Genomic DNA, 13589 nt, shown 5'->3' with positions numbered 1-13589 from the left:
TATCTGATGAAAAGTGCTACCAGTATTAAAGTGTCATATATCAATGACATTGACATGAGCTCCTCTATCCACAAAATGAATGCAATAAATATTCTACCAATTTATACCCCTCAAATAACTAGCCAAACCCCAGGTTCTCCCTTTATTTCAAAATTTTGACCGGGTATTTCCTTCGAAACTATCCCCTGCCACCTCGTTCTAAAGATTTTTGGTATTAAGTCTTACTTAGACGTTTCGATTATTACCTTAGTCGATGAATTGTTAATAAAAGATAATTTTCTTCATTTTCGTTTGTATTTAACATTTATTCCTTAATTTGGATGGTATATGGAATAAGATAGGATAGGATAAAGCTTTTTTGTAGGATAGGGTGCAGGATACAGGATAATGGACAGGATAGGATAGAGCTTCTTTAATCAACTTTCACGATAACAGCACTGTATATCCAAAATATGCAACGGATCATAAAATTTACATTGAAACTTAAGTAACCTTATGTTGCCAATAAATAATGATGCAGCGTGTTGTGTCTCGGTAAAAAAAAGCAAAATTCTTTCAAAATACTATGCTGACTTAAACATTTTTTCATAGCCAGGCAAATGTGAAATGGCAGCAGATATCATGCTGTGAAAAGAATCGACAACAGAAGCCCTTCCAAACATGAATATTTTTTGTGATCTCTTCCACCATGTAATTCTTCCCGGTAAGGCACGACCTCTAATCTGAATTATTGATCATCTTTCTAAGACAATGTTACGTAAGCGCAAGCGATAACAGCTTAACCAGGAAGAGGAAATATATAATTTTAAAAATACATTACTGTGAACTTATCCTTGTAAAACATGGGGTCTAATTGCGTTGCAACAGTTTTGATGATAATATGTTTATTTGACGATAATATCTGCTTTGGTAAGCTTTACCTGTTTTGTATTTTGATTTGGTAAGCTTTATCTATTTTGTATATGTTGACTTATGAAATGGAAAACTTACATTGTGTTGTGACGACATTTTCTTTTGTATCTTTATATTTTTTTCTTATATAATTACAATACTTTTCTTCGGTAGATTGCTCATTGATTAAAATCAGCACACTTCATTTCAAATAATATGTAATATAATTCAACATTTTCTTATACTTTCAAAGATAAGATTTTTTTCTTTATCAAAAATAGTGTTTTGAAATAAAGATACACGTTGATATGTTGATATTTACTTTCTCCAAAATTTTATAATTTTGAAAGATATTATATTAAGTAGTAATGTTGCTTATGCGTCTCATTGAAAATGAAATAACAAAACATGTTTTTTTTTATTAACAGTCAATGTAGCTTACTCACCTAGTCAACATATACAAGGACAAGCAACAATGAGTGAACCTCCTCAGCATTACAATTGGCAAGCGTATAAAGTTATTGATGGAAATACCAACCAGACAGCCAATGGATCATCATGTGCGATCATTGAATTTTATAAGAGATACACATCAGTTTGGTTGAGCATTCATCTACAACGATTATTCAACGTTGCATATACTGAAATCTATTTTCGAAGTGAAGGAAGTAAGTTTAGAAAAAAAGCAAACTTATTTTTATCGCACAAATAGTTTATCAATGCGTATAGGCATACCTTTCATGCTAGGTCTAATGAAATATATAAACAAAATCATTTTAGGTTTTTTATTTTAACACATCGTATTGTATAATTACACAAGAGGAGTGAAAACAAGTTCTTACAACTTACGCGTTCCTCTCCTAAAGTTAAGTAGTAAAGAAATATTCAAGATCAAATAATTTTCATTAAACTGTTGTAGATAAGAGTATCAGTTTGAATTTGAATTTATTGCTTTTAAAGTAAAAAAAAAAAGTATAATGTAAAAAATCAAAGTACTGAAGTACTGACGGGAGTTGATTTTATCAATTATTATTCATCTTAAAAACAACGATATGATACATTGCTTGGCAAGTAGTTTATAATCTCTATTTGAAATACGCACATTTTTAAAATATGGATTCTCGGACTTTTCCGACGAGAAGTTCGAGAAAACCTCTTATGAATCATGTTTAAATATTATATTATATTAAAATTTAAAAATAGAATTGATTTTATCAAAATCGGTATTCGAAATATTTCAAATATTGTATGGATCCATCCAATAATGAACTCTAGTCTCGTTCAACCAGATGCTCGGCAGTCTCTGTTAATCTCCGACAAGTAAGATATACAAGGTCACGTGATAGCTTGATGATGCGATCTCTAAATATAGACTGACTCTCTGCTTGTCGGAGATGTACGGAGACAGCCGATGGTTGAACGAGACTATATTGAACTTTGGCGTAGGAATACATACGATTGCAAAAAACTTCTAAATTGTTCGTACTACATGTATTTAAAATCTGACTATTTCTTAGGTATTCATAAATAAGTTGCCTTAAAAAATGCTTCAGCGTACATTACATCGAATTTATCGATTATTTCAAGAACTAACTCTTGTCAGCGGTGATGTTTTGTTCTTAGGTCCAAACACTGTTTCAGTTTCGGTTTGCCAGAGTAACTGCATAGGAGAGTTGATTAAATTCAACTCCCAAAAAAGCATGCAAAAGATTACAACCCCAACTTTTTAAAAAAATAACAATTCTATTGTTTAACAATGATTAGAAGAAATATTATCCTAAATGTACAATATATAAGTATTTCTAGAATTTTTAAACGTTTTTTGGATTTTAAAAATCTTAAATATAATAAATAATTAAAGTATTTTCTACATAAAGGTTTTTTCATTATTATTTTATATCTTTGTTCCATAGTCACGACAATAAATTAAAAATGCATTCTAATAACTTAAAACTTATTTTTTTTTCTTTTTAAGCAATGCTTTGGGTTTTGTATTTTGCTTTGAAGTACCCCGATTTTTTTCAATAGCTATAGATCGAATGGCGGGATTTTCGATTTACGCATATTACGATGACACCTTCAATTCTTTGTCACCTGATCCAAATAGCCTAATATATCGCCATGACCCAATGTCTGGGTGTCCTGCTCCAATACAGAACATTACAATTAATAGACTCGTTCGACAAATAGTGTTCACAAACAGCAGGCCAGTTGGATACAAATCAGTATGTCCAGGTTCGGGCAGCGACGTATACAAAATGTATACATCGATAGAAATCTGTGAAATAAAAGTAATGGGTAAGTCAATCTTAAAATGAACAACACAAAAAATTATAACCCTGCATTGCTATAAGTTAGCCCTCATCTATATCTAATATACTGGATAAACATCTATCTATGGAACATAACTCGAAGATTTAACTTCATGGACGTAATACAGTGGCTAGCAATTGCTTTTATAGGTTGTGATAAAACAAAATATTCCCCTGGGTGCGTTGACAGATGCCCAGCTACATGTAAAAGTAACCATTGTGACGTGTTCAATGGATCTTGTTTTCAAAGATGTCCGAATCCCAACGCACTCACTGATGATTGCATTGGTAAAGTATCGAGTGATAGGTAGCAGGGTTTTTATCAGTATTTAATACTTGTTTCATGTTTCCATTAAGAGAGAACAATATATCCTATAAATGCTGCCCGTCAATATAAATCATTCATGATATCTAATTGTATAATAATAATTGCAATCATTTCTGTATTTTAGTCAATAATGATTAGATAATATATCAAATGATTTTTTTCCAGTATGTGCAGATGGACAATACATTTTTAATCGGGAATGTGTGAACTGTTCGAGTTACTGTAAGGATATTTCACGCTGTAACAAATTGACCGGTAAATGTGAAAATGGATGCATCTACCATCGGACTGGAGATTTTTGTCAAGGTATTTTTTCCATCGACAAAATAATAAGGTATTGAAGAAGTTTCTCAAAAGAAAGTAAGGAAATTTGTCAAAAATATGTTGAAATTTTGATACAGGTAAATAAAATAGTATCTGTTTGTTCACTGAATACGAAATGGCCAAATGTACTACCACACATGCTGGTTTTTGTATATTTCATGGGATTCATTGTGTTACATGTAATATTAACTATTACAACATGTGTTTGTAATTGAGCAATTTTATTTTGATACATATGCAAATATATATACATCACACAATATTAATTCCACACTACATACATATTTATGAATCTTCTCATCAACCAAGAGCAGGCAAGGGTTAATTCCAAATGCTTGTAGATCAGTAAGAGTTTAAAAAAACCAAAGAGATAATTTATTGCAACGCAGTTTAAAATAATCATAGCAATAAATATTAATTGGAAATTGACCAAACTCTATTAAAAATTACTTGAGGTTAAATTGAGCAAAGAGTAATCGTTAACGTAACAATAGTGACCGGATCAGGACCCAATATACGGTGTTATCATTTACATAGTGTACATGTGATAAAATATTTTTATTCCCTATTCATGTAAGTTACAAAAGAAACGTTAGCTAACGAGTCAAACTATTGTAAAATACCTAAATAAACCGACTTGAATTGTACAAAAATCATATGCATTACATATTACATGTGTAATTTACTACGTACGTGTGTGGTATTACAATATAATTACACCATATAATCTTTAAGCTCAAACAATCTTTAATGATTACTGTATTGTAAAGCGTCCATTAATTAAATCAGTTAATTGATCAAATTAATGTTGAGTTAAGATTGAGTTGAAATAATAGCACTGAGTTAACGTCAATATTTACCGAGCAGACAGCATATTTGAAAGCATTTACATATTTTTGTGGCCATGAACGAATTTTGTTATTTGTCTATTTTACGATTTGTCCTTGGTAATACTTAACGATTATATATATATATATATATATATATATATATATATATATATATATATATATATATATATATATATATATATATATATATATATATATATATATATATATATATTGTATGTAAATATTGAACAGTTTGGGACTCTGGTACTAATTAAAACGCTTATCTTTAAATGTTTTGAGTTTTAAGAAATGAAGATAATAATTTTTCTATTGATCGACGTATCAAAGAAAAAATTGACCGGAAAACTGCATCAATGCGCGTAGCGCATTGATTAAAAAGTTTTCCGGTCAATTTTTTCTTTGATACGTCGATCAATAGAAAAATTATTATCTTCATTTCTTATCATTTAATAAAACATTTTCAAATAAAAAAATGTGAAGTGTCATTGATCAAAAATGTAAATAATGTAAATGAAGCGGCGCGTATGAATACAAAACAACAACAGCAACAATATTCAAAATGGATGCGCCTTCAGCTGATGCAGAGCTATTGAGCTGAATTAAAGGAAGTGAACATGAAAAAAATAATTGTTGTTTAATAAATTATAAAAGCCTTTTGAAACTTAAAAATGAGGTCTGTTACCTATTTGTTTATTTCTATCAAGAGATTTTATCAATTTAACACTCTCAGTGAAAGGTTTATGGAGGTAATCCATTATTCCCCAGCATGCATCTGTTCTCTGACGTAGATAAGCCACATTGCTGCTGGTGACTGGGTCAATGTTGGAACTAGGCCAGTGTTTATGTACAGAGTTGATAAAAGTTGAGGAGAAAAATTATGCCTTGATGTGAAGAAAAATTTTGTGTACTGTCATGAGAAGACAAGGATTTAGTACATTTCTATAAATGAACCTCAGATAACTATTTATGATTTGTACAAAAAATGAATATAGATAAATTAATTTGTGAAATATAAGACCATCACATTCCAGATGTTTGTACGGAGATGCATGTGGCAGTCAGTGTTTACATAAATAAAATGCTGTTTTTAGATTTCAATTTAAATTAATATAAAATTGTAATTCCATTTTCCATGTGGGGTTTCTTACCGTTACTTTTTATTTAAATGCCCTGGAAATTTTTCTGATTTGTTTTTTTTTTTACATAAGATCTTGATGATATGTACGCCAGTTCTGTTTATGCTGTCAGAAGAATAACAGGACTAAGACACTTTTTAAAAGTCGGGATGCTGTGCAATTAATGCACCTTGTGTGCTCATTTATGTAGCACACATAATGTTCAAACTCATAAACAAGAAATTCCCGAGTGCAAGAAAAAATAGGTCACAATAACACTGATCCACGGACATTCCATTCTAGTTACATGTCACATTAACTGCTGGTGGGAATGCATTATTCTGAGATCCAAAATCTTCCTCCATAAACACTGTTTAAAATGACAACTCTTTACATTCCTTTCAAGTTTCCATTCACATTTTGATGATGGCATTTTATCCCTGTTACTACACGTGTGTAAAAATGCAATGTGTCTCACTGACGGCAGCATCAGTGCTGCCCTCTCTTAGATGCTTAGAGATAACCCAGCAGGGAGGTAATGATTTTAACAATATGGCAGCGCTCATGGATTGCAAGAATTAGTTATTCTAAGTGGTATATCTTTTTACTGAGGAAAGCTCTGTCTAAACGGTTTTCAGATATCATTATACACATCAAACAGACAAATTTGAGCCCTTGATAATTTTTTCATGTTCACTTCCTTTAAAGGATTAAACACAAATAGTGAGTTAAAATCTGAACCGGCTGAATTGAAAACGAAAGGAAAATACATGCGATAGCTTGTGATATTATTCACTGTGCAGAAAAACTCGTAATAAAACTAGTTTTCGCGTGAGATCGCTGGAATATGCAGCTGGACATAACCATCCAAGGAAAGGCGATCGTAGATGAAAATAGCTGATTTGTCGACAAAGAATAGTATGTATAAGCGACTTTTGTAAACGTTGTGGTAACTATATAGCCAGTGATGTACTTAAATGGTATTTCTGCCGCTTGCAATGCGCCGAAGGAGTTACTCATAGCTTTTCTTTACGACGCTTATTCTGATGACAGATGATGTACGTGTGTAAATTCAAAAATCATCGTTACCAAATTTGAACAGCAGTGTTACCGTGAAAGTTTATAGGCCTATATGTTCGTTATAATATTCCTGGAAAAGGAACAGCCAGCCTCGCTGTAAATGTTGATTGATCTCAAGCAGACGAAATCGTGAGAAGACGCTCAATTCTCTATTTCGTGAATCAAATAATGTGTTTTGTTTATTTTTGAAGGTTAAACTTTCATTTTTTTATATTCACAAGGTTGCATTTTGTTTGCTGACAATAAAACAGACACAACTTTACATTTTGTTGACAGTATTTATCTTGGAAATTCCCGTTCTATAAATAGTGTTAGATCAGAACAGTTGAGAAAAGTAGATCCGGCAAAAATTTTATTGATGCAGGTATCAAAGAAATTTTTCGACCAATCAGAAGCGCCGATATCTCATCAAATGAATAAATATTAAATGATTGCTTGGTACAATTTCGTTTGACATCATAACGAGAATGCGCACTAAAACGATTTTAGATGTAAACATTTCTCATTATAAATCTAATAAATCAACATAGAAAATAATAATGATTCAAACTTAATTGATGTTCTGATTTGGTCAGATTGATAGCTAATGTTGCTTAAATGAGTGATTTTGGCCTTTGGTCCTTTTTGTAGTTCATATCGTATGTCAATAAATTTCTAATTGAAAATATATCCAGAATGCAGTGAACATTTCTATGGAAGAGAATGCAACAAGCCATGTGGACATTGTAGAGGTAATGCTCCTTGTGACAGTGCCACTGGTCACTGCCCTAGGGGATGTCAGAACCATTGGACGGGTGACAAGTGCGACGGTAAGAATCCAAATGCGACTGTAAGAATCTAAATGTTTACACAGACCACTTCTGAAATAATGGAAGACGAATGATTTTATTGTCTATGAGTAATTTATTATGTAAGGGCATTGAATATGAATCGTTTACATAACTGAATTGTTGACATTGAGTTTTGAACTTTTTCTTTTACTTCGCACAGTTATATATTTAGGTCGTAATTTTCTTACAGTTTTAAAAAAGATTAAAAATCTTTTTTAGTCTTAAACGACTAAAAGTGTACAATAAGTACTACATTGTGTACATAACAACATGTGAGATTCATTTAGCAATATGTGAATCCTCCTAAAAATACCCACTTACTCCAGAATGTAGTGAACATTTCTATGGAAGAGAATGCAACAAGCCATGTGGACATTGTAGAGGTAATGCTCCTTGTGACAGTGTTACTGGTCACTGCTCCAGTGGATGTCAGAACCATTGGACGGGTGACAAGTGCGACGGTTAGCATCCAATAGTGTATATTTGTACTATAAAACGGGATAAATTATTTAATTGAGAATATTCCATTTTTCATTACTGTAAAAAAAACTTCAGAGTTTATTTTTATAATTTTTAACTTGGCTGATTTTTATAAATTAATTTATTGGTATTTATTTTGTTTTTCTTATCTAGTAGAAGTATATCAAAGAGGAGTTTATGCATAGGGATATTTTCTACTTACACACAACACGTAGTAACAAAATAATTCCACAATAAAGTTCCATGTATGAACAATCTCTAAAACGAGGCAAGCTACTTACAAACTAAACTGATATTACAAAATTACCAACAGTCTCGATTGTAGTCATAATTTCGTAAGTTCTACGGCCGATACAACGACCTACACAGAAAATACAATCGTTCGGTATGTACAATGCTGACTGACGTTTTTCATTCTTATTGTTCGGCTATTATTAATCACTGAATCATCTACACATTGTATTCGTTTTCCCGATGACGACAAAAAGCACACGGAGGGTGTGACCGGTCAGCAGAGAACGCTCACTCCTCTAGGGCACCTGGTCCTACCTTTATTTTTTGTACAGGCCTGTTTTTGCTCTGTTCTTGTTATGTATTTTTCCTTCGGACTTTTAAATTTTGGAACCCTGTTATCACCACGTTTCATAGAAAAGTATCTTTAAAAAGCATACGTGATGAATCATTTACTAAAATAGGTTTAAGGAAGTGACTTTTGGAACCAATTTGAAAAATTTTTATTGACGCAATTATAGGTTGGACTATAAATTTTTAAAGATTTTTTTTCAACAAACCATGTTTTTTTCTAATATTGGAATATACATTTTTTTTTAAAGATTTTTATTATTTTATAAATTCTATTTTTCACACAGACAATTATTTTTTAAAACAAAGTTTATGGCAAATTGAAGTGTATTTAACGTTTATAGACCAACATAAAATCTATCTGAAACGTTAACTGAAAAGATGGTAGCATAAAAATTCCCATATGAAATTAACATAAAGAACAATGCACACAGAACACTCGTTAACAAAACGTTTGGTTTTTGTACTCTTTAAAAAAGAATATAGTAGATTTACACTGTTTAAAAAATTCTCACGAATTAATGTGTATCGTTTCAATCATTAAGAGTGTCTGTCTATGGTTTGTTTTTCATAGAATGTGCAGATGGACATTACAACGCATTATGTTCTGGAACATGTGGTCATTGTCTCAATGAACAAGTATGTGATAAATATGATGGTTCCTGTCTTAGTGGCTGCAAACCTAATTTTGACTCTCCATTATGTCAAGGTATATTTTTGCATTTTCAGAGAAACATTGACAAAAAACTACACATTAAATAATTCAATTTGAAGTGGCGTTTTGATTTACTTGTCTGTGAATCTTTGAATATGTAGGAGCCAAATTTCGTGGATTGATTAAAATTTACAAGATAAAGGGGACGTTATTTCGTGTATTCTATAATAACAACAGAAGAAAGAAAACATGACTTTAAATCGTTTATCATTTGTTAATTTGTGGATGAAAAATTCCTGTAAAATCTAAGAGAATGAGACATCGCAAAATCTAATGATTTCACATCATCTGTTTGATTCTCCATTTGAATATGTTAAGTTTTTTCGACAGAATGTAGAGACGGCTTTTACCACAGTTCATGCTCAGAAACTTGCGGTCATTGTTTAAACAAAACGGCTTGCAACAAAAGCACAGGTCATTGTTCTATAGGATGCATGAACCACTTCAGATATCCTTTTTGTCAAGGTATAACTATAAATCTCGCTTGTGCATTATAGAAAGCAGTACTTAAGCATAGGTAACCGGGCTATTGAAAGTATTTTGGTGTGTATAAATAGGAAGAGTACGTTTAAAATTATTTTTTCTTCATTCTAAATAATGGTATTCAGAGTGAAAGTGTTAAATAAAACGAAGAATCATTTTGAAATCGTTAAAATTCATTTTAGGGTTTAAACCAGTTTGTTTTTGTCCTAAGTCCTCAGTTTTCCGGACATAAAATAACAACACCATAAATTTCGTTTTTCCATAAATATATATTATTTTTATGTCATTCATCGATTGTTGTTTTTCATTAAGTACGCCCAAGCTAAAAAGGTTGCTCATCAAAACGATACAATTTTACAGTTTCTCATTATATAACATTGTTAAGTAAACAATATACTTCCATTATGTTTGGGATATTTAACAATAATAAAAACAATTAACGAATGACGAACAATAAAGTCAGCAAAGGCCTTTTTTCAGAATGTGAAGAAGGATATTATGGCACCATCTGCAGCTCAAAATGCGGGCACTGCGCAAATGGCGAAACATGTGATAAACATATCGGGATTTGTAATGGCGGTTGTGTACCACACTTTTTAACGCCATATTGTCAAATTATATATCAATATATCGCTATGAAAATTCACATTTTAGAAACATTTTTTGATTTTGCAAATGTTATAGTTGATCTCATTGTTTGTGAATCATTCATATTCAATTAGTGTGTCAAGACGGGTTTTACAACGCATCATGTACTGCTGAATGTGGTCACTGTTTACACGGAGAGGTATGCGATAAACAAGACGGTACCTGTATGAATGGTTGCAGTTCAAACTTCTTACCTCCTCTTTGTCAAGGTATATCAATTTTTTGCTGCGAATTGTTGTTGATGGTTATTATTTTAAGAAATCAATTGTAGATATTGAATACTTTATAGATTTATGCTGATATTTAATTTTACTCTCTGTTAAGGATACTAAATGAAAGCATATAATTTATAGATCAACAATATATATATCAAATTACTTTCATCAATCAACTTCTATCTCTGATTTTAATCTTACATAAGCTTTAAGGGATTGTCACAAGACTTACACAACACATTATTGTTACATTCGGTAAATATTGATGCACTTGCGGTATTCTATTTGTCTGCACCTCTTGGTGTGTCATAGGACCAACGATATCCAAGAACAAGCATTCAATGCCTTAAGGAATTAAACTACGCTCAATCAATACCAAAATGAAATTGTTTTTTTTTTTTTTTTACATTTGAAGGTTGAAAGAAAAACGTCATCAAGTTAAAATTAATTTCAACTTTGAAGAAATACGATACATATGAATGTTAATGGGATTTTAAATACGTTCTGATTTCGCAACAAATATCTCGTGCCGTCATGTCAGAACACAATGCTTCCATAATGACACTCTAAATATATAACATAATATCATCGGCGAGAAAACAATTTCCATTTACATTATCTGCCAAATGTTGGCCTTAATACGACATCAAGAATATTCATTATTCTTTTTAAATACAAATTGTGGTCATTAATACTTGTTTAATGAAATTAATATTTTTTTTTACAAGTCATATAGTTACAAACGTCTTTGAATAACCTATTGTATACAAAGTCATTTTTGTCCCATGTAATTTTTGTCTCTCTATACTCGTGAACAGTTTCGTATTTCGCCAAAATACATTTAAGTTTAAAGAGAGTTAATTTAAGAGCAAAAGGGGCGAAACTAAAACAGGAACGAATATGTTCCTGTATACTGTAGGATAAGAATTAATTGTGCATTTGTTTTATTGTCCATTTTACTTGAACATGTTAACATGTATATCAATGATGTAATCAAGATTGCATTCCGTACAAGTACGGTCCAAATTGCGCCTTTGATTGCGGTCATTGTAAGGACGGCAGGCCATGTTCTACAGACACGGGTTTGTGTACAGATGGCTGTGAGGATGGGTGGACCGGGGGCTACTGCGTTACAGGTAATGTGTATATTTTTACTTGACCGTATTGCTTAATTAACAAGATGGATAATAAATGATAACTAATTAAGTCATTTTTTTCTTATAGTCAAAGATGTCGACACAGAAAGTGAAACGCAGAGTGAGTTGAAATACAAAGGAATACGAAGAAGCATACTTTTTTTTCTTAATTATGTTGACTTGTGCTATATATAATGTTATATTATTATGCATTATATTTTCAAGTTATTACTCATTATTTACATTACACAGGTCATTTTATACAAAATGTAATATTATGTTGTTATTTTTAAATAGAGCAAGGGTTGACAACAACAGGAGTGGTCGCGTTAGCAATTACATCAGCTTTGCTAGGAATTGCATTCCTTACTATATTTTTTCTTCTACGTCACGTATTGATGAATCAAACCACCAGACAGGGTTCAGACATCCCTTTGCCTCAAAACAAGGAATCATCGCAAACATTCAGTGATTTGAACACAACAGAGGACGTCAGTGTGTACACAACATTGGGTGCAAGGGAGGAAGAGCCATCTTATGAAGTTTTAGGCGAGTCATCAAACACTTAGGCAAATGCAGTTACAGTATACATGTGACACATGCTTTTAGTAGCATTCAAATTCATATCTTGTTTAATGTACGTTTATGTATAAATTGCATTGCCAAGACAGAACATGGTTATTGGCTTGAAAATTGAACAATATGTTTGGGAGGGCAATTTGTGACAAGAAATGTAAAACTTCTAAAGGCTTAACCCGAATCCAAAATAGGTCTGATGTTTCAAAACATTTAACACAGTTATTATTTGTTTTGTTTATAATATAATATACATGTATGTGTATCTGCATGTAGCAACAGACAAACTGTATGCAATACGCTTCCGTGGCTGAAAAAATGACGCCAAATCATTTGAATTAGGCTATATTAAGAGATTTACGGAATTTTTACTGAAACAAAAATCATATTGGTTTCTCAACAATCATCTTATGATTTCGAAAATATTTGTACTGATCATATCATACTTTCAAACGTTAGAGTTTAGGATAATTAACATTCTTACGTAATAGTTACTCCACAAATCTATTGATTTATGCTTTTGAAATGATGATTTAAAAGACACACACAAAAACCTCTTTTTATTGTTAGTATTTTGTCAGATACTGTTGTTCATATTCAGAAAAGTTTGTTTTGGGGGTTTTTCCTATTACAAAATAAAGAAAAGGGTATTAAATTCCATAAATTTTAAAAACAATATACGTTACAATAAACATCGGCCTAAGAGATCTTGATTGAATTCATTTTATATAAATGAATATCTGTATTGAAAAAAAATATAGGTTTTCATATGGAAAATTTAATTTTTCACAAATAGCCTTGTACTGCTGTAAGTCGATAACAAACATATATACCAACGGAAGAAAATTCGATGGATGCGAGAAATAATGTTTACAAGTGATGAATTGTATAATGTACACCGTGTTAATGATTTTTTTAATTCATAAACTTTAAAGGCAAAACGTTTTTAATTTTTTCATATAATAAAAAATCAGAGATATTCACATTCTAAATCACTTAAACAGATCAGAAAAACTAGAT

At 31.3% G+C, this 13589-nt stretch overlaps 1 protein-coding gene across 1 annotated transcript; it reads left to right on the top strand.

The window, feature by feature from the left end:
• The first annotated feature begins 842 nt into the window (after positions 1-842).
• On the top strand, positions 843-13063 carry LOC128162103 (multiple epidermal growth factor-like domains protein 10). Its single transcript, XM_052825303.1, has 14 exons — positions 843-909; positions 1320-1559; positions 2920-3189; positions 3354-3491; positions 3697-3837; positions 7579-7713; positions 8061-8195; positions 9371-9505; positions 9842-9976; positions 10475-10609; positions 10717-10851; positions 11856-11993; positions 12082-12114; positions 12291-13063. The coding sequence occupies exons 1-14, from the start codon at positions 843-845 to the stop codon at positions 12560-12562; spliced, it is 2109 nt and encodes a 702-aa protein (XP_052681263.1). The 3' UTR covers positions 12563-13063.
• The last annotated feature ends 526 nt before the right edge of the window (positions 13064-13589 follow it).

This window comes from Crassostrea angulata, chromosome 9 (assembly GCF_025612915.1).
Source record: "Crassostrea angulata isolate pt1a10 chromosome 9, ASM2561291v2, whole genome shotgun sequence".
Lineage (NCBI taxonomy): Eukaryota > Metazoa > Mollusca > Bivalvia > Ostreida > Ostreidae > Magallana > Magallana angulata.
The sequence above is the reverse complement of the archived record's forward strand: the minus strand, read 5'-3'. Positions and strand labels throughout refer to the sequence as shown.

Excerpts from the sequence above, each read along its gene's own strand:
- LOC128162103 (XM_052825303.1), top strand. The coding sequence starts at position 843 with ATGGGGTCTAATTGCGTTGCAACAGTTTTGATGATAATATGTTTATTT. Across the intron at positions 3,190-3,353 it reads CTGTGAAATAAAAGTAATGG|GTTGTGATAAAACAAAATAT; the intron begins GTAAGTCAATCT and ends TTGCTTTTATAG. Across the intron at positions 8,196-9,370 it reads GACGGGTGACAAGTGCGACG|AATGTGCAGATGGACATTAC; the intron begins GTTAGCATCCAA and ends TGTTTTTCATAG.